Below are 22,349 nucleotides of genomic sequence, written 5' to 3'. Positions count from 1 at the left end.
TCTGGGGCTCTTTTGGGTGGTTCTCTGAAGCCCCTCTCCTCGCGCACCCTGAAACAATGGTCTGTTGCCTCTTAGGCAGGTCCAGACTTTTTCCCGGACTCCCTCCTGGCTGTCTGTGGCACACTAACCCCCTTCAGGCTGTGTTCACACAGCCAACCCCAGTCCTCTCCCTGGGGTCTGACCTCCGAGGCCTGAGCCTCAGCTCCCAGCCCCCACCCGTCCCGGCGGGTGAGCAGACAAGCCTCTCAGGCTGGTGAGTGCTGGTCGGCACCGATCCTCTGTGCGGGAATCTCTCTGCTTTGCCCTCTGCACACCTGTTGCTGCGCTCTCCTCTGTGGCTCCGAAGCTTCCCCACGCCGCCCAGCCCCCATTTCAGCCCTTGAAGGGGCTTCCTAGTGTTTGGAAACTTTTCCTCCTTCACAGCTACCTCCCAGAGGTGCAGGTCCTGTCCCTATTCTTTTGTCTGTGTTTTTTCTTTTTTCTTTTGCCTTCCCCAGGTACGTGGGGGAGTTTCTTGCCTTTTGGGAAGTCTGAGGTCTTCTGCCAGCGTTCAGTAGGTGTTCTGTAGGAGTTGTTCCACATGTAGGTATATTTCTGATTTATTTGTAGGGAGGAAGGTGATCTCCACATCTTACTCCTCCGCCATCTTGAAGGTCTCTGAGATATTTGTTTTAAATATTTGCTCTCATGCAGTCTTTCTCAGGAAGCTAGTGGAAGGTGGGCTTTACCAAAGTGAGAAGATAAACCAAGAATTAAGAAGGTATAGGATCTAGTAAACATGAGCTCTAATAGAGAAGAAAGGCAAAGGAATTCCTAGGATAGCCCAGAGGGTCAGTGGACATTAGAGCAGGGGAACAAGATTTCTAGGGGGCATAACCACAGGAAGAAACAAATTATCTTACAGGTTTGACAATAAGAAAAATTGAATTTAGAATGTCTTTAGAGCTCTTGGAATGTGGGGGAAGATTTAACCAGAGATTGAAAAAGAACAATAAAGTCCATGGAAATCAACTTCAGAGAAAAGAAAAGTTATTACAGGAAGGAAACATAATCATAGTATAATGCTTTAATCAGAAAGCAATATTTACTTAGTCATTATGAAAACAATTATGGTAATAGCCCCAAATTATGTTTCAACCATCTGGGATGGGGAAGTTGAAGTAGGTATAAATTCTCATACCATGTAGGATACCAAAATAAGAGTATATACACATGATTTAGAAGTATGGAGTTAAATATAAGAAGCAGAAGCTGAATGAGTGTAATGTGGTTATATATTGGAATGGGAGAGCCTTGATGGTGGGGTGACCAGGAGAGAGTATGCTACAGGACAGCTGTGTTTGAAGTCTTTTAGCACTACTTGACTAAGTGCATGTATTACTTAGATAAAAATAATAAGAAAAAGAAATCTCAGAAGTAGAGGAAATCTGACACTTTTTATACTTAGACTTTCCTGAACAGTGTTCTTTCACACTTTCATTTCTTTGCACATTTGCTTTACTCTTTCTGAATTGCTGTTTTTCCTTTTGTCTTCCTGGACAAATCTTACTCATTCCAAATGATTTGGCTGAAGTGAAGCCATCCATCATCTTCCTGAACAGAGTTAGGGTCTCCCTTCTTGGTGCTACAGATTTTTGTGCAAACTTCTTTTATATCATTTATCTTTTGGCTGTTATTTGTTTGCATGCTTATCTCCCTTCTGAGACTGTCAGCAGCTTGAGAGTTGGGGAGTTGTGTTTTTAATTTTTGCCTCCTCTGCAGCACTTAGCATAACGCCTAATCATAGCAGGTGCTCAGTGAAAGTTGAATGAAGAATGGATGTAGGATATAGATAGGAAACCTGTGTTCAGGTCTAGCTTTTGCCTTTGCCCCTTATCTTGATAAAAGCATTTTAATTATTGGTGTCTTAGGTTCCTCTTGGAAAAACCGGATGTGATGAGCTTCAAGGTCTCTATAAATTTGAAAATCTGTTATTCTTTTTTATTATTTGTCCTAAAATTGCAATTAAAATTCTATGTATAATAAGACTACTTCCTACATCTTTATCCTTCCTAGCTCTTATTGCAATTTGTAATTATTTTGTATTTTCACTTAAAAAATAACTATTTTCTTTATAGACTGCTTTCAGAAAACATGTCTGTCCTGTCCACCATTGTTTCCCAGTGTTTTTTCCAATTGAAATATAATTGACTTAGTATATTATATTAGTTTCAGGTGTACAATATCATGATTCGATTTTTTTATACATTGCAAAATGACCACCATGAAAAGTCTAGTTATCATCTGTCACCATCCAAAATTATTATAATATTATTGACTATATTCCCTATGCTGTACATTACATCCCTGTGGTTTATTTATTTTATAACTAGAAGTTTGTACCTCTTAACCTCCCTCACCTATTTCACTCATCCTCCCATCTCCCTCCCCTCTGGTAACCACCAGTTTGTTCTCTGTATCTATGAGTCTGTTCCTATTTTGTTATGTTTGTTTTGTTTTTTAGATTCCACATATAAGTGAAATCATATGGTACTTGTCTTTCTGTGTCTGACTTATTTCACTTCGCCTAATACCCTCTAGGTCCATCCATGTTGTTGCAAATGCCAAGATTTCTTTTTTTTTAATGGCTGAGTAATATTCCATTGTATATTATATACCACATTTCTGTATCCATTTATGTAGTTCTAGACAATTAGATTGCTTCCCTATCTTGGCTGTTGTAAACAATGCTGCAATGAATGTAGGAGTGCATGTATCTTTTCAAATTAGTGTTTTTGTTTTCAGAAAAATACTCAGAAGTGGAATTGCTAGATCGTATGATAGTTATATTTTTAACTTTTTTGAGGAACTTCCATACGGTTTTCCATAGTGGCTGCACCAATTTACATTCCCACCAACAGTGCAAGAGGGTTCCCTTGTTTCTGCATCCTCGCCAGCACTTGTCATTTGTTGTCTTTTTCCTAATAGCTGTTCTGACAGGAGTAGGTGATATCTCCTTGTGGTCCCAGGGTTTGTTAGAGAGACTTGCATGTAGAGACACAGAGTAAGCATTTGTTTAGTAAATATATCCTGACATTAATTTTATGGGTGCTCTGAAGATCCCGCTGTTCTTCCAGACATTTTAGAAAAATACCTTTAAGTCAAAATCTAATAACTGAGATTTGTCCTTGTCAGCTATTATGTAATATCACTTCTGTCTGCATACTTGGTTTTCCATTTTCTATGTATTCAGTGCTATTTCACTCGTTTAATTACTTCTTCAAAATTTCTTTCTTTCATGAGGCCTTTCTGAGTTAATCTCTTCTTCCAAGTCTCAGCAACTTAGTGTTTGATAGTTGTGGTTTATATAAGACTTTTTTTTTCCTGAGTTAAACTGTAAATGATTTGGGGCAGAGTTTTTGTGGCTTGATAAAACACTCTGTACATTTTAATGAGTCAGATCTAAATGATTCAAATCTACAAACTGCCTTTCCCTTGAATACATACAAGTAAAAAGTCAAGGACTTGTCAAAATTTATTTTAGATTTTGCCAAATCTGACATTTTGAAACGCAGCTTAAATGTTTAACCAAATACCAAACATCACTGCGTTTATTCCTCTCCTGCTGTAAGTTGCAATTTGGCAAGAGACTGAATGAAAGTATTTTTCTAAACTATTGGGTATCTTCTAAACAATTTGTAGCCTTTAACAGTAGTCTCTTATTTCCCTGGATATATGTTCAAATTCTAAAATATTCATTGTCATTTTTCCAACTTTGTGCAGCAACTTCAAGTCATTCACCTATCTGCATCTCCTCCCTCCCATCTTCTCTCTTCCTCTTTCAGTGCCTTGAGTGACTAAGTGATTTAGCCTATAAGTTGATTCAAGGGCATGTGAAGAAGGAATGGATCTAACTCTTTCTGAGTACTTACTATGTGCTTCAAAGAAGACACATGTCAAATACCTGCTGTGTATTAGGCATTGCGTCAAGTGCTGTATGTGTAGTTTAATTCTCACAGCAGTCTTGTGATGTGAGTTTTATTTCCCCCATTTTACTGACACTCTTTGAAGAATAAGCAATTTGCCCAGTTATAAAACTTTTAAGTTTAGAGGGAGGACTTGAAACCAGGTCTTTCTAGAGCAGCATGCCTCCTGCCTTCCTTGCATGTCAGATACTCTCTGAGAACTTCAATCGTGTATATTTATGCTAATACTATTTGAATTAAGGCTTTTTTTTTTAAGGTTGATGATGTCAGAGATTTCTCTTAACCTCAGCTATGTAATTTTTAGTTTTATAATGGCTAATATTTCATTAATATAAAGCTGAGAGTGTTTGTAAATATATTGAGTGAGAGAATAAGGATTCCAAAAGATTTTGACACCATTCAATGAAAAACTAAACTTCAAGGATAAAATTTAGTAGGAACAAATGTTAGGTATTGTGTGCAGGCCACAAAAAAACAATTGCACAAATGCAGAATTGGTGAGATGTTGCTTGGCAACAGGTCTTATGGGATGCTGATGGGATTTTATCCTGATAAGCTCAATGTAAGTAGTGATATGATTAAGCTGTTCTTTGGCTGCATTAAAGAAACAATAGTAACTAGAATTAGGGAGGTGAAAAATCTCAGTTTATATTATTCTAAATTCTGTTCAGATTGCACTTGAAATAGCCAGTATGGTTTAGGCAGAGTTTAAAGAGTTATGTGGACATAACAAGGTAAATTTAGCCTGGGAGATTCACAGAGATGGGCAGTAGGTCCTACTTGTGTTCCTGGAACAAAACTGTGTTAATCAAAGGTCTCCAGAGAAACAGAAGCAACAAGATATACGTACGTATATAGGAAGAGAAGTTTATTTTAAAGAATTTGTGATTGTGGACGCTTGGCTAGACAAAAATCCACAGGATAGACCAGTATGCTTTAGAATGAGGGAAGAGTTGCAATTCGAGTCCAAAGTTTGTCTGCTGGCAAAATTCCCTCTTCTTCCTGGGAGGTCAGTCTTTTCTATTAAGGCTTTCAACTGATTGGATGAGGCCCTTCCACATTATGGAAGGTATTCTGCTTTCCTCAAAGTCTACTCATTTAAATACTAATATCATCTAAAAAATACTTTCACAGAAATGTCTAGAATAATCTTTGACCAAATATCTGGGTACTGTGGCTTAGTTAGGTTAACACATGTTAACCATAACAGCATTCTTGAATGAATGAATGAATGAATTAATTAAAAAAGAACATTCTTGAATGAATTAATAAAAAATGATCATTTTTTGGCTGCACTGGGTCTTCATTGCTGTGTGCAGGCTTTCTCTAATTGTGCCGAGTGGGGACTACTCTTCATTGCAGTGCACGAACTTCTCATTTGGTGGCTTCTCTTGTTGTGGAGCACGGGTTCTAGGCATGTGGGCTTCAGTAGTTGCAGCACGTTGGCTTAGTAGTTGTAGCACGTGGGCTTAGTAGTTGTGGCTCGAGGGCTCTAGAGTGCAGGCTCAGTAGTTGTGGTATACAGGCTTAGTTGCTCCACGGCATGTGGGATCTTCCTGGACGAGGGATCCAACCCGTGTCCCCTGCCTTGGTAGGCGGATTCTTAACCACTGCACCACCAGGGAAGTCCCAGAAATAATCATTCTTGAATAAATGAATTAATAAAAAATGAATGAAGGATATGTAGACAGTTGAAGGGGGTGGATATATGTATAGCTGGAAAAGAGAAGACTCAGGAAGAAAGTAATGGCCGTCTTTAAATATTTGAAGGACTTGAGATATTAGGTATAGGTGAAGGCAGGGATGAGTCTAGAGACAGAAAACAGGGGGATAAATAGAAAGTTTATATACGGAACAATTGAACCTATTCTGCAATTCCTTTGCACGTCATTACCTAGGCAGTTACTTTCCAGGTAGGAGATTCTTCTCTGAAAGAATTGAATGACTCTAAAGAAAAGGTTTCCATATACTGATATCTGAAAGTCCTCCAATACAGGTTACCTCCCAACCCAATCATCCCAAAGTGAAGCCCTTATATCAGTTATTTCCCTCATGCCCACAAAGCTTCTACTCAGCATTGTAGTGTTTTATCTTTAAAAACAAATAAGGGGACTTCCCTGGTGGCGCTCTGGTTAAGAATCCACCAGCCCGAATTCTATCAAACATTTAGAGAAGAGCTAACGCCTATCCTTCTCAAACTCTTCCAAAATATAGCAGAGGGAGGAACACTCCCAAACTCATTCTACGAGACCACCATCACCCTGACACCAAAACCAGACAAAGATGTCACAAAGAAAGAAAACTACAGGCCAATATCACTGATGAGCATAGATGCAAAAATCCCCAACAAAATACTAGCAAACAGAATCCAACAGCACATTAAAAGGATCATACACCATGATCAAGTAGGGTTTATTCCAGGAATGCAAGGATTCTTCAATATACGCAAATCAATCAATGTGATACACCATATTAACAAATTGAAGGAGAAAAACCATATGATCATCTCGATCGATGCAGAGAAAGCTTTCGACAAAATTCAACAACCATTTATGATAAAAACCCTGCAGATAGTAGGCATAGAGGGAATTTTCCTCAACATATTAGAGGCCTTTTATGACAAACCCACAGCCAACATTGTCCTCAATGGTGAAAAACGGAAACCATTTCCACTAAGATCAGGAACAAGACAAGGTTGCCCACTCTCACCACTATTATTCAACATAGTTTTGGAAGTTTTAGCCTCAGCAATCAGAGAAGACAAAGAAATAAAAGGAATCCAAATCGGAAAAGAAGAAGTAAAGCTGTCACTGTTTGCAGATGACATGAGACTATACATAGAGAATCCTAAAGATGCTACCAGAAAACTACTAGAGCTAATCAATGAATTTGGTAAAGTAGCAGGATACAAAATTAATGCACAGAAATCTCTGGCATTCCTATCCACTAATGATGAAAAATCTGAAAGTGAAATTAAGAAAACACTCCCATTTACCACTGCAACAAAAAGAATAAAATATCTAGGAATAAACCTACCTAAGGAGACAAAAGACCTGTATGCAGAAAATTATAAGACACTGATGAAAGAAATTAAAGATGATACAAATAGATGGAGAGATATACCATGTTCTTGGATTGGAAGAATCAACATTGTGAAAATGACTCTACTACACAAAGCAATCTACAGATTCAATGCAATCCCTATCAAACTACCACTGGCATTTTTCACAGAACTAGAACAAAAAATTTCACAATTTGTATGGCAACACAAAAGACCCCAAATAGCCAAAGCAATCTTGAGAACAAAAAATGGAGCTGGAGGAATCAGGCTCCCTGACTTCAGACTATACTACAAAGCTACAGTAATCCAGACAATATGGTACTGGCACAAAAACAGAAATATAGATCAATGGAACAGGATAGAAAGCCCAGAGATAAACCCACGGACATATGGTCACCTTATCTTTGATAAAGGAGGCAAGAGTATACAGTGGAGAAAAGACATCCTCTTCAATAAGTGGTGCTGGGAAAACTGGACAGCTACATGTAAAAGAATGAAATTAGAACACTCCCTAACACCATACACAAAAAGAAACTCAAAATGGATTAAAGACCTAAATGTAAGGCCAGACACTATCAAACTCTTAGAGGAAAACATAGGCAGAACACTCTATGACATAAATGACAGCAAGATCCTTTTTGACCCACCTCCTAGAGAAATGGAAATAAAAATAAACAAATGGGACCTAATGAAACTTCAAAGCTTTTGCACAGCAAAGGAAACCATAAACAAGACCAAAAGACAACCCTCAGAATGGGAGAAAATATTTGCAAATGAAGCAACTGACAAATGATTAATCTCCAAAATTTACAAGCAGCTCATGCAGCTCAATATCAAAAAACAAACAACCCAATCCAAAAATGGGCAGAAGACCTAAATAGACATTTCTCCAAAGAAGATATACAGATTGCCAACAAACACATGAAAGAATGCTCAACATCACTAATCATTAGAGAAATGGAAATCAAAACTACAATGAGGTTCACCTCACACCGGCCAGAATGGCCATCATCAAAAAGCTACAAAGAATAAATGCTGGAGGGGGTGTGGAGAAAAGGGAACCCTCTTACACTGTTGGTGAGAATGTAAACTGATACAGGCACTATGGAAAAGAGTATGGAGGTTCCTTAGAAAACTAAAAATAGAGCTACCATAAGACCCAGCAATCCCAATACTGGGCATATACCCTGAGAAAACCATAATTCAAAAAGAGTCATGTACCACAATGTTCATTGCAGCTCTATTTACAATAGCCAGGACATGGAAGCAACCTAAGTGTCCATCAACAGATGAATGGATAAAGAAGATGTGGCACATATATACAATGGAATATTACTCAGCGATAAAAAGAAACGAAATTGAGTTATTTGTAGTGAGGTGGGTGGACCTAGAGTCTGTCATACAGAGTGAAGTAAGTCAGAAACAGAGAAACAGATACCATATGCTAACACATATATATGGAATCTAAGAAAAAAAAAAAAAAAGGTCATGAAGAGCCTAGGGGCAAGACGGGAATAAAGACACAGACCTACTAGAGAATGGACTTGAGGATATGGGGAGGGGGAAGGGTAAGCTGTGACAAAGGGAGAGAGTGGCATGGACATATATACACTACCAAACGTAAAATAGATAGCTAGTGGGAAGAAGCCACATAGCACAGGGAGAGCAGCTCAGTGCTTTGTGACCACCTAGAGGGGTGGGATAGGGAGGGTGGGAGGGAGGGAGACACAGGAGGGAAGAGATATGGGAACATATGTATATGTATAACTGATTAACTTTGTTATAAAGCAGAAACTAACACACCATTGTAAAGCAATTACACTCCAATAAAGATGTTTAAAAAAAAAAAAAAGAATCTGCCTGCCAGTGCTGGGGACATGGGTTCAATCCCTGGTCCGGGAAGATCCCACATGCTGCAGAGCAACTAAACCCGTGTGCCACAACTACTGAGCCCGCATGCCACAACTACTGAAGCCTGCACGCCCAGAGCCGGTGCTCCGCAACAAGAGAAGCCATCGCAATGAGAAGCCTGAGCACCACAACGAAGAGTAGCCCCTATTTGCTGCAAGTAGAGAAAGCCCATGCACAGCAACGCAGAGCAAACACAGCCAAAAATAAATTAAATGAATAAAAATAAAAACAAATAGGTAAGCAAAGATAATTATGATAATTTACCTAACATTTAGACACAATGCTAAGTGATTTAGAAGTATTATTACATTTAATTCTCACAACAGCCCTATGAGGTAGGTATTAGAAACATCATTCCCCTTTTCCAGATGTGGAAACTGAAGCATACATTAAGAAACTTGCCCAAGGTCACATAGTTTGTGTGTGATTACGATTTGAGTCCTGACAGACATACTAACAAGGAACATAGATTTGGGAGTTATATGAAAAACAATTCAGATGATAATATATCCACTGTTGGGAAAAACAGAGAATAAGATCCTCAAGGTTTTATTTTAAAGTGTTTACTTAGGATTGGTATAATTATAATTTCCCTAAAGTGGTAATTTCCAGTATAAACCTAACAAATAGTTTATAGAGAGAAGAGGCAAAATTTACTGAACATTTTGGCTGGTAATCTGATGTCATATGAGATTAGAACACTGATTCTCAGTATTGGATCTATGAATGCCAAGGGGTACACAGAAACAATGTGAATCTCTTAAAATTGTTTTCACTATTTCAGAAAGCCTAATGAAATTACATATTTGCCTTTACTAAGGCTGTATAGACTAACTGAAACATCAAGTTTTTGTATTTGCCTAAATATCAACCCTTTATTTTATCACTGACTGGTTTGTGCCAATAAAAATAGTTATCAGGTTGCTAGGTGAACATTTCTGATTTTTATTTCACCTTGATTATATCTTTTTTTCCCTTATTTTTATTCTCCTCTGATTTTATTTTTTATTTATTTTTTTCTCCCCTGATGTAAAAAATTGAAGTAGATCATACATACAGAGAAGGGTGCTCATCGTAAGTATACAGCTCTTTGAATTTACAAAGCAAAAACCAATGCAACTACCACTTAGAATAAGAAATAGAACATTACTAGCACTCAGAAACACCCCTTGTGCATCCTTCCAAGTGGTAGTGGATATATACACATTTCTGTTTAATATAGACCTAGGAATAGTATAGCTAGATAATAGTGTATACATTTGTTTAGCTTTTCCCAGAGTGGCTGTAAAAATTTACACTCCTACTAAGAATATGTGAATGCTATCCTAACCATCATTTGATATTGTTAGCATTTTTAATTTTAGCCATTCTAGCAGCTATATCTTTTCTCATCTGTGATTTGTCTTTTCACTTTATTAACGCTGTCTCTGATGAATAGTTGTTAATTTTAACTAAGTTATCAATCTTCTCCTTTGTGTTTAATGTTTTCTGTGTCCAATTGAAGACATTTTGCCTACATCAAGGTGATGAGTTGTTCCTCTGTGTTAACTTTTAGAAGTTTTATTATTCTTTTACAGTTAGATCTAATATTTATTAGGAATTGGTTTGTAGAAATGATGTGAGGTATATGTCAGTTTTCATTTCTCCATACTGACATTCAATTGAACTAGTACCACTTACGGAAAAGATCATTCTTTTTCTACTGTTCTGCAGTGCAACTTTTAAAACATATATGTGGGCCTATTTTGTATTCTCTTCTGTTCCATTGGTTCATGTATTTATCCTTGTGCCAATACAACACTATCTTGATTACTGCAGTTATCTTGATGTTTGATGGCATGCTTCTTACCATCTCTTCAGGATTCTCTTGATTTTTTTTCTATATTAATTTTATAATCAGCATGTTAATTTCCACAAAAAATCTGCTGGGTTTTTTTGGAATTATGTTGAATCTGTAGAAAATCATTGGGAAATTGACATATTTTTAATATTTTCTCCATGACCATGGTATATCTCTCTAAATTTTTAGGTCTTATTTAATTTTTTTCCAGCTTTGTTGAGGTATGATTGACAAATAAAAATGGTATATAGTTAGGTTGTAAAGCATGATTTTTAAGGTGTACATGTGATGATTTAATATACATGTACATAAATATTTCAAATAATGTTCTATAGTGTTCTCTGTAGAGATCTTGTATATCTTTCATTAGTTTTACTCCTAAGTATTTTATATTTTTGATGTTATTATAAATGTGTCATTTAAAATATTTTTGTCTGTTTTTTTTCTGCTGTGTCTAAAAACAATTGATTTTTAAAATTTTGACCTCAAATCTAATAATCTTACTATATTTCCTTATTAATTCTCATAATTTATCTGTATTCATTTGGGTCTTCTACATGATAATAGCAGTTTTATTTCTTCCTTTTCATTGCTTATATCTTTTTTTTTTGCTTATATCTTTTATTTCTCTTTCTTTTCTATTTCACTGGCTAGGACTTCCTTTAAATTGTTGAAGAGCAGTGGTGTTAGTGGCATCCTTACTTAGCTTCTAGTCTCAAGGAGAAAGCTTTCACTACTTCACATACAATTAAGTATAATGATTGCTGTAGGTTTTTAAAAATTTATTACTGAAGTATAATATATATATAGGAAAGCATGCATATAATATTTATACAGCTCAATGAATTCTCACAAACTGAACACATTTGTGTCATAAGCACTCAGATCAAGAAATCAGCCCTCCTGAAGCTCTTCCCTTACTCATTTCCATTGACTATTCCCAAAGATTACCACTCTCCTAACTTCTAAATGCTTTAAGTTTTTTCTTTCAGTAGAAACTCTTTTATCAGTCTAAGGCAGTTCCATTTTATTGCTAGTTTGCTAAAGTGTCTTTTGTTTTAATCATGGATTGGTATTGCATTTTATAGAGTGCTTTTCCTGCATACATTGAGATGATCATATAATTTTTCTCCCTCATACTGTTCCTGTAGTAAATTACATCGCATTATTAGAATAGACCCCACTTGATCTTCCCTTTTGTACTGGATTTGATTTCCTGATATTTCCTGAGTTCAGGAGTTTTGCACTCTTGTTCATGAGTAGGATTTGCCTTTAATTTTGCTTTCTTGCAATGTCTTTGTGAGGTTTTAGTATTAATGTTATCCTGGCCTCAAAAAACACATTTGGAAGTGTTTCCTGTTTTTCTGCTTGACGGAAGATTAGTTGTAATACTGGTGTCATTTCTCTTAAGAATTTGGATGAACTGAAAGATTAGTACAAAAAGTTTTCTATAAGATGGATTAGAATGGGGAGGAAATGGACATAGGGAGTTCCACTGGTTTGTGTTATAATTCTGATGTAAAGTGATGATGGCTTTGATGTCTAGGTTGGTGGTATAGGAAGGGAAAGGGAAAATAATAGCAATATTAACAACATCTTGATTTATATAGCATTTTATAGCTTAAAAATTGCTTTCATTTGATCTTTACAGTGGTCTTGGTGAGTAGCAAATGTAAGGAAAGGATGAATTGAAGATAACTGTAAGGTTTGGTGTTTAAGTTTCTGAGAGATTACTGTCCCACTGACTTAAGGATGTCAAGTTATTTCTTTTTCTTCTTGTTTAAGAAGGATTACCAAACATACATGTTATCTTCTTCCTCCTTTCAATGAAAGAAGTAATATAAAAACAAAACTAAATAAGTAGTGATGCTGGAAGTCAAGGAGAATGGCCTAAGGAGACCGTAATTCCCTTATCTGTAAAATGAAATGAAAGGCTTTGATTAGGTGATTGCTACATTTTTCAGATTTCTAAACTTCTATTTATTATATAGGCTAAATAACAAATTTAGATCTTCTTCTGGCAATTTATTTCATAGAAGAGACCTGGGGGAACAAGTAGTAGTATCATGCCTTTAAAAATTAATTTTTTGATAAATTACCATTGACATAATATGACATTTGGGGGCAAAGTTATTGGAATGAGGGGCAATGGTGTTGAAAATGCTAAGAAAATAATCAGCATTTAAAGCACAATGTGAGCCACTTAAATTAGTTAACTGCTTGGAACAGCAAATGCACAAACAAATCAATGCAGCTAATCTTAATACAAGAAAATTGAGTAATGGGGAAATATGGCAGGGAACATTGGGAACAAAGTGAATTCTTGTAAAAATGAGGAAGAGTAGGTAAGCAGAAAAATGCTCGTTTAAGTGCTATATGTTTGATAAAAGTATGCTAGGTACTTCTGTAATGGAGCCATAAAAAATTCTAGTACAGGGTGACTTCGTTTAAAGTATTTGTAAATATTTTTCAGTTAGGAAGACCAGGCACAAAGTTAGGCAAAATGGCTTCAACTCCACTTCAGGAGTTCCTAGGTTGCCAGCCATAGAAACCAACTCTAGCTAAGGAAGCAGAAAAGGAATTTATTGGTATGTTTTTGAGTGGCTCCCAGAAGGGGCTAGAGACCAGGCTGGGGGCAGCATTAGGTGTCTAAACAGCAGGATCCTCTCAATAGTCTTGTCACAGCTCCAGTTCCGGAACTTTATCTTTCCATTCTTAAGCCATTCTACTTCAGATCTAAATTGTGGAGAGAGTCTCATTGGCATAGCTTGGATTATTACTTATAATAATAAGGGTTAATAAGGAGAAAGCCAGGGTATGTTGATTTATAGTCCCAGTAAGAATGCACATAATAGGGAAGAGGGAGTTCTCTGGAATGAAATGAGGTGCTATTATCAAAAGAAGTAAGAGATGGATTCTAAGCAGCTGGATTCCCACAAATATTCACTATGTAGTCCAAGTTGAGGGGCAGGTCTAAGTAAAAGAACTTCTAATGTAGATTTAAATAAAGGTCAAAATAACACTTTTTTGTTGGTTTCTAAGGTAGTTTCTGCTTACTTTTTCCAGCTTCTACTGAATAAATCAGTGAGTTCATAAGTCTGCCTTATGGTCAAGCCCTTTTTCCTCTGCTTCTTACTTTCCTTCAGAGGTACAGTTACATGTGAACAAATTTCCAAAAACCATGACTTGCAGCTTTCACTTGCCTTCTAAGCATTCACAGCTGCCAGGATTTCCCAGTAACTCTTTTCCACTCTGTCCAGGATGTCTTAGTACTGAATGCTTCTGGAATTAAGACTGAAATTCTCAGACTTCTTTAAATACCAGATAAATAACCCAATTTTTTTGAGGTCATTTTCCATAAACAGACTTGAATTAAGGGCTGTTATGAGTCCATGAGGCCAAACTATAAAGGATGTTAAAATATTACTGGAGTAGATTACAAACATGGCAGTAGCGACTTCCCTGGCGGTCCAGTGGTTAAGACTCCGTGCTTCCACTGCAGGGGGGGCGCCTGTTCGATCCCTGGTCAGGGAACTAAGATCCCGCATGCTGCATGGCGAGGCCAAAAATAAATAAATAAATAAAAGCCACCATTATGGGACTTCTGTGGCGGTCCAGTGGTTAAGACTCCACACTCCCACTGCAGGGGGTGTCGGTTTGATCCCTGGTTGGGGAGCTAAGATCCCATATGCCGCATGACGTGGCCAAAAAAAGAAAAAAAATTAAAAGAAACATGGCAGTAGTTAGCTCAGTTTTCCATAATGTGGCAAAGAATATAGATTTGAAGGGAAAACCAAATTATTTGCCTAAGATACCCATATACCTATCTGGCTCTGTCAGTTTCTCAAGCTGTCTAATAGCTCATCAACTCTGATGCTCCTTGCCTAAAATTGTCTGGGAGCACAGTGTGATGGTGTGGGAGAGTGGAAAGATCACTAGGCAGAGGGTCAAGAGGCATAAACTGTGGGTTTAACTGTGGACTTTGCCTTAGTTGTCTCTGCAAATTCTAAATTTGGGGAAAAGGAGTAGAGGAAAGCTACAGTTGCTCTCTGTCTATAGTAGCTCAGGATCTAAGCAGGTTAGAGCTAACACACTAGTGTCTTCAGCCCATTCTGCTTTGGGAAGCTAATGATGGTATCCAAGCATGGAGATGTTCCTATATGCAAAACACTATCAAGATTTTAAAATATATTATTTATTTTATTTTTTATTTTTTAAAAATTGGAACATAGTTGCTTTACGATGTTGTGTTAGTTTCTGTTGTACAACGAAGTGAATCAGCTATATGTATACATATATCCCCTCCCTCTTGGACCTCCCTCCCCCCCATCTAGGTCATCACAGAGCACCGAGCTGAGCTCCCTGTGCTATACAGAAGGTTCCCACTAGCTATCTATTCCTGACAGCTGTCCAAGGTAGATTATGTTATTCTCATTTCACAGGTCAGGAAGCTGTCTCACAGGTTAAAAATTTGCCCAAAGTCAAATGGCTAGTAATTGAAAAATCTAAATTCAAATACCAGTCCTATGTAACTCCAAAGCTCATGCTTTTTCTTTCTCCAAGAGAAGCTTAGAATCTATATAAAATCTGTTATTCATTTTTATATCCTACTGTCTGACTCACTATCTGTCACAGAGTAAGCTAGGAGGAAAGATTAGTGAAGGAAACAATGTGAACAAAGGCACAAGGTATGAAAGCTCAGGTATATTCCACTTAATAATATGTAGTCCAGTGGTTTGAACATAGAGTATGTGAAAGAGATTATATGATGTCATTTTGAAAGTTAGATTGAGGTGGGATCATGAAACCCTTTGATGATTAGGTCAAAGGATTTTAGATATTTTCAGTAGTCATTGTGAAGCCCCTGAAGATTTTTGAGCATTGAAGTGGCAGGAGCACAGTTGTGCTGTAGGAATATTAATTTTGGTAATAGTGGATAGAATGAACTGGGGGTTAAGAGATTAAAGGCAAGGAGACCAGCTAGGTGTTTGCAACAAATTAGGAGAGAGGGCTTGAGAATCCAAACTTTGGGATGGATTAGAGTGGAATTGGAAAAGGGGATATACTTTTGATAAATATTTTGCTATTATACTTTAAGTTAGCAATACCTTGATATGATGGCAGGGAGAGAAGGATCACTTTGAAATTTAAAGCTTAAAAGATTGGGAGAATGACAACATGCCAACCACAGGGAAAAAGTCAAGGGGTGGAACCATTTTTCCCAAGTTAGGGGAAAATGAGTTTAGTTTGCAGGGTTGTTGAGTTGGAGATGCAAAGGAGATCATTGGCAGGGCCTGGAAATGCATGATTGGACTTTGGAGAAAGGTCAAGGATTGATAAAGAAATTTGAGAGGCACCCACATAGGAAACCAGCAAAAGGAAAAAATCAGTATCTAGAGGTCAGCCTATATATGAATGAATGGTGCAGCCTACATGGAATACCGGTGTTAATTGTTAGTTCCTAACAAGGACTGCCTCTCTATTCCTCGTGACAGCTGGGTCTAGGGATGGAGAATTCTGTACCATACTGTTCTTTCCATCTGGTCTAGGAATACTGGGTGAGCTCTCTGAAGACATTTGTTAAGAATTGATAACTAAATTCAAGGGAGATGAATCCTGTTTTTCCTTCTCCTTGTCAGTTTCTCCACCTTTACATTGTCTTTCTTTCACTCCCCTTCTACCCTACTAGTTTCTGTATTCTCACACTTATTTATTCAGTACTAATTTTTGGTGGTATGGTGTAAGAGAAAAATAGAATGGATTGCAGCATTTGGATGTTGAGTGGGAAGATGAAAGCAGTGCATGAGAATAATTTATTATTCTGTATTAAAGATCCTAGCATTTCCCCACACTTGAATTGTACTTTATATCTTTGATAACTGAACGGCATTCATAGTATTTAGTTGCATTAAGAGACATATGAACAAGCTGGACTAGTCAGCATCATAGAAAACATGAGACAATTTTTAGGACATGTTTGCCTCGGCAGAATAATAGCACCTTTGTTCAGGTGACTATTAGAGAGACAAAAATAAAAATATTTAAAAGCATAGGAGCTGGGTTTTTTAGCTGTCTTAAGTCTACCTTTGTGTTTTTCTTTATTGTTATTATGTAAATAAGACAGATGTTCTGCTTTAAATGTTGCCTTAGAAAAAAATTCAGTGCTGATTTTGACTATTGGAGAGCCTTTCGTGTTTTTCCACTCTGAAACTTGCTCTGTGCTTTCTTTTTTTAAAAAAATAATCCGTTTACAAATACGGTCCTGAAATGCTTTGTTTCCTTTTTTATGCATAAGAACATGCTCATTGGAACCATATTGTGTGTGAAGATAGTCACTCGTTCCATTTTGTGCACCCGATGGTGAGCAGAAAATCTTTTTAACCTCTTTCTTTGTAAAAATGATTTATACAACACCACTTCAGAATTCAGTGTTAACAGTAAAATTACTTCTAGAGCTATTACAATGAAGAATAAGAGAAAACCCACTATGTTAAAAATGAATAATGCATTTATTTTCATCTTGGCTCCACTCCCCACCAGCTTCTTATTTGGCTACGGAAAGGGATGCAGTAAGATTCCCCAAAAGTGTTAATTCTTTTTCTGGAGCTGGTCCAGTAGCATGTCAAAAGAATTTTGAAAAGAACATTCGCTTATGTATAACAGCTTTAGAATACGTAATAGGATGTATTAATATGCTTTTAAAAGGAGCGTGGGTAGATCATGAAGAACGTTAAAGAAGTGTGTGAACTGCTTTATTGTTGTTCATGATTAAAATTGTTTGCATGTGAACAGATTTAATTGTTTACAAAATCTGTATAATACTATGAACAGAATGGGATGATGGTGGAGGGAGACATAAAAGCTTTTAGCCTGATTATGATTCATAGATGTTCCTCTAATAAATAGCTTTCCCTATATAATCTGAGAGAAAAATAGCAATGAAAACAATTCACTACTTATAGACAACTAAAAATAATTCTATCGATTCTATATTTTTAATTGTATGTTAATCTGGATCAGGAGAGTAACAAGACTCTTTAGAAAATGAATAAGGTGTCTACAGATTCTTTAGGAGGATCAGTGACAGGGTAACTAGATATCCTTTTTTTAAAGAAATTGCCCTTCTTAAAAATTTGATTTACTATCCAAAGGAATTTTTCTTCTTTTATTTTAAGTGGTTATATGAAAAGAATAGGCAAGATATAACTATCTTTTTTTTTTTGGGCGGGGTGGTGCCTCAGCACAGAATTGAGTTTATTATATTCCTCAGTTCTTGGTACCATCAATATCAGCATTCTCTCTCTCTTTTAAAATTTTATTATTATTTTACTGTTTATAACTTAATACTCAACTTCCGTTTCCAATTCCTTTTACAGGTTTTCACTTTACGTTGATCAGATATGTATGGGTGGGTCTTTAATAATAGGTAGAGTTGCATTGTTTAGGGAACGTGCCTAACTGTTGTGGTAGTCTGATTGCTCTAATCTCTAGTCTCACACACTTTTAAACCATTCTCCAGGGGTCCTCCAGAGGGATGTTTCTAAAATATAAATTTGATCATGTCAGTTGACTACTTAAGATTCTTGACAGACTTTCCCTTTCTTTAAGAGACTCTTCATAAGTTAAATCCCTGTTTGTTCCTCCCAACCATCTCTTATCAAACTCCCCACCTTCTTCACTAAACTTATTACATTTCTGCTGAAGATCCCATGATGGTTCATGACCCTGGCCTTTGCACAGTCTTCCTTCTGTTTGTATGATCTGTCACCAACGTTATACCTCCCTCTACTCTACCTGGAAAATCGTTTTTTTTGTCTTCATGACACAACTCAAGTGCTCATCTTCTTTTATTATGAGGCTTCCTCCAGACTTGTAGGCTGATTTGGTCTGTATCATTTGCCTTTGTGTCTTCACTGAACCTGAAATAGAATTTTGTCATAATACCTGTAACACTTTTTTTTTTTTTTAATTTCTATGTTTGTGTCCCTTTTCTAAGTTCTGAAATCTAAAAGAGAAAGGGAAACTCTCTTAGTCAACTTTTTAAGCCAAGTAGTGTTTCCAGATTCCCCCCGAATATTAATCTTTGGGATTCAGGAATGAGAAATTGTAGTTCTTAGGAATTCTTGAGAATTCCTGAAATCGTAAGTTGTTCTTAAAATATTTCCAGCAGTCTTTATATGCTATATTTATTATTGTGAATATCTTAAAAATTTGTTTAATATATGAAAAATATTAAGTTTAGTAGTGTTTATAAAGAACTGTAACCTACAGTGAATATTCAAACACAAGAAAATACCAGTGACTAGTTACTGGGCTTTTCGAATTATATAACATTCAGATCTCCTAGGAAAGATAACAGTACCACAAAGAACCACATGTCACATTGCCAAAGTAAGGACTTATTTTGCTTCCAAAACCTGTTATTCCTTGAAACACTATTCATAAGATTTGTATAAAGTATATTATGCACATAAATGTATTTATATTTATTTTATTTGCAATAGTGATTCACTGTTGGCAACCAACAGGGCCATGAACATACACTTAAAATTTTGTTTAAATTGAAGTATAGTTGATTTACAGTATTATATTAGTTTCAGTTGTACAACATAGTGATTCAATATTTTTATAGATTATACTGCATTTAAAGTATTAGAAAACAATGGCTATATTTCCCTGTGTTGTACAATATATCCTTGTTGCTTATTTATTTTATACATAGTAGTTTGTAACTCTTAATCCCTTACCCCATCTTTCCCCTCCCCACTTCCTTCTCCTCACTGGTAACCACTAGTTTGTTCTCTATATCTATGACTCTGTTTCTGTTCTGTTATATAATTCATTTGTCTTAGTTTTTAGATTCCACATGTGATTGATAACATAGAGTGTTTGTCTTTCTCTATTTCACTAAACATAATACCCTCTAGGTCTATCCACGTTACTGTAAATGGCAGAATTTCATTCTTTTCTATGATTGAATAATTTTCCATTATATGTATATACCACCTCTTATTTATCCATTCATCTGTTGATGGACACTTGGGTTGCTTCTATATCTTGGCTGTTGTAAATAATGCTGCTGTGACAATTGGGGTGCATGTATCTTTTCAAATTAGTGTTTTCATTTTCTTTGGATATATACCCAGCAGTGGAATTGCTGGATCATATGGTAGTTCTATTTTTAGTTTCTTGAGGAACTTCCATACTGTTTTCCATAGTGGCTGCACCAACTTACAGTCCCACTAACAGTGTACTAGGGTTCCCTTTTTCCCACATCCTTGCCAACATTGGTTATTTATAGACTTTTTGATAGCCATTTTGACAAGTATGAGGTGATGTCTCATTGTGGTTTTGATTTGTGTTTCTTTGATGACTAGTGATGTTGAGAATTTTTTCATGTGCCTGTTAGCTGTCTTTTTATCTTCTTGGGAAGAATGTTTGTTCAGGTCTTCTGCCCATTTTGGTGAGGGTGTGGGATAGTCTGTAAACAACAGAAATTTATTCTCACAGTTCTGGAGGCTAGGAAATCCAAGGTCAAGGTGCCTGCAGATTTGGTGTCTGGTGAGGACCCCTTCCTGGTCCATTGACAGCCTTTTCTCCCTGTGTTCTCACACAGACAGAAAGGGTGAGGGGGCTCTCTGGGGGCACTAATCCCATTCATGAGGGCTCCACCCTTGTGATCTAATCAACTCCCAAAGGCCCCACCTCCAAATACCCTCACATTGGGGATTAGATTTCAGTATATGAATTTGGGAGGGGCACACATTATTTATTCAGTCTGTAGCAAATAGCAAGCACTTATACAGTGTCTACTGTATGCCAGATTTTGTTTTAGGTAGTTTGCATGGATTCTCCAGTGTCCAGCCCTGGTGGTCAGTAACTCAGTGAGTCTTGGGAGGTGCATATTGAGGTGGACAACAGAAGGCAGAGGGGTTGATGGGACTTGGTGAATGGGTTTATTTAGGAAGAAGGGTCAAAGAGCATGGTCCTGAAATGCCAGTCCGTGAACTTGTTACCACTCTCATCTAGGTGCCCTTGTGAACTTTAAACCTGGCAGCAGGGCTTCCCTGGTGGTGCAGTGGTTGAGAATCCGCCTGCCAATGCAGGGGGCATGGGTTCGAGCCCTGGTCTGGGAAGATCCCACATGCCGTGGAGCAACTAAGCCCATGTACCACAACTACTGAGCCTGAGCACCTAGAGTCCATGCTCCGCAACAAGAGAATCCACTGCAGTGAGAAGCCTGCATACCGCAACAAAGAGTAGCCCCCACTCGCCACAACTAAAGAAAGCCCATGCACAGCAACGAAGACCCAATGCAGCCAAAAGTAAATAAATAAATAAATAAATTTATAAAAAATAAAAAAATTTTAAAAACTGGCAGCAGTGGGAATTCCAATGAAGGGAGGACTGGGAGGCAGAGGGACAGAGTGGTTGGTGGAGGTGAGCTGGACCTGAGTCCCAGGCCATGTCCACCTTCTTGGCCCCAACCATGAGCAGGGGGAGAAGGTGTTAGGCAGTGCCTCTTGGACCCATCTCTTTCACTGTGAGTCTTCCTGCAACTCAGGCTGGGCTTTTTATTTTCAGAATGCTTTCATGAAACTTAAATCCACTAGTAAATTTAGCGTAGGGAGAGGGACAGTCAGCTACATGATAAAGAGGAGGCTGCTGTCCAGGTTAGAATTTAGTCTCAGACTATGGTGTTGAAGGTGGATCTTACAGAACACATGCTCATACACAGATCAGATGCACAGACACACACAGATTCACATTCTTATACTCCTGCAAATCTCACACTCATATACATACTCACACAGTCACAGACCTGCACAAAATACACATATTCACACACTCATTTATACCCAAGTGCTCACACATGTACACACTCACAGTCCTGCCTAGTTTTTAAACTTTTTTTTTTTTTTTTGATAGGGCTGGGGTTAGGGTTAGGGTTTGAGTTGTATGAGCTGTTTATATATTTTGGATATAACCCCTTATCAGACACCAAATCTGCAGGCACCTTGCTGTTGGACTTCCCAGCCTCCAGAACTGTAAGAATAAATTTCTGTTGTTTATAAATATATCCAAAATATTCTCCCATCTGTCTTCATTTTGTCAATGGTTTTCTTTGCTGTGCAAGAGCTTTGAAGTTTAATTAGGTCCCATTTGCTTATTTTTGCTTTTGTTTCTTTTGCCTTAGGAGACAGATCCAAAAAATATTGCTAAGATTTATGTCAAAGAGTGTTTTGCCTTTTTCTTCCAGGAGTGTTACAGTTTCAAGTCTTAGATTTAGGTCTTTAATTGATTTAGGGTTTATTTTTGTATATGATGTGAGAAAATGTTCTAATTTCATTCTTTTACATGTAGCTGTCATTTTCCCAGCACCACTTGTTGAAGAGACTGTTTTTTCTCCATTGTGTATTCTTGCCTCATTTGTTGTAGATTAATTGATCACAGGTGTCTGGGTTTATTTTTGGAATCTTTGTTCTGTTCCATTGATTTATGTATCTGTTTTTGTGCCAGTACTATGCTGTTTTGATTACAATAGCTTTGTAGTATAGTCTGAAGTCCGGGA

At 37.1% G+C, this 22,349-nt stretch overlaps 1 protein-coding gene across 13 annotated transcripts in view; it reads left to right on the top strand.

The window, feature by feature from the left end:
• Nucleotides 1-22,349, top strand: part of ANKS1B (ankyrin repeat and sterile alpha motif domain containing 1B) — a 1,131,483-nt gene that overhangs the window by 117,782 nt on the left and 991,352 nt on the right. The window contains exon 1 of one of the 13 annotated variants that reach the window (XM_082349582.1): nucleotides 14,087-17,137. The exons of the other annotated variants lie outside the window; for them this stretch is intronic. Coding sequence (XP_082205708.1) covers nucleotides 17,064-17,137 — 74 coding nt within the window. The 5' untranslated portion in view covers nucleotides 14,087-17,063. Of the gene's footprint in view, nucleotides 1-14,086; nucleotides 17,138-22,349 lie in introns of those variants that run through there. 13 annotated transcript variants of the gene reach the window in all.

This window comes from Balaenoptera borealis (genome assembly GCF_965194805.1).
Source record: "Balaenoptera borealis genome assembly, chromosome: 13".
NCBI classification, from domain to species: Eukaryota; Metazoa; Chordata; class Mammalia; order Artiodactyla; family Balaenopteridae; genus Balaenoptera; species Balaenoptera borealis.
Note: the sequence above shows the minus strand (reverse complement) of the source record. Positions and strands in the feature narration are given on the sequence as shown.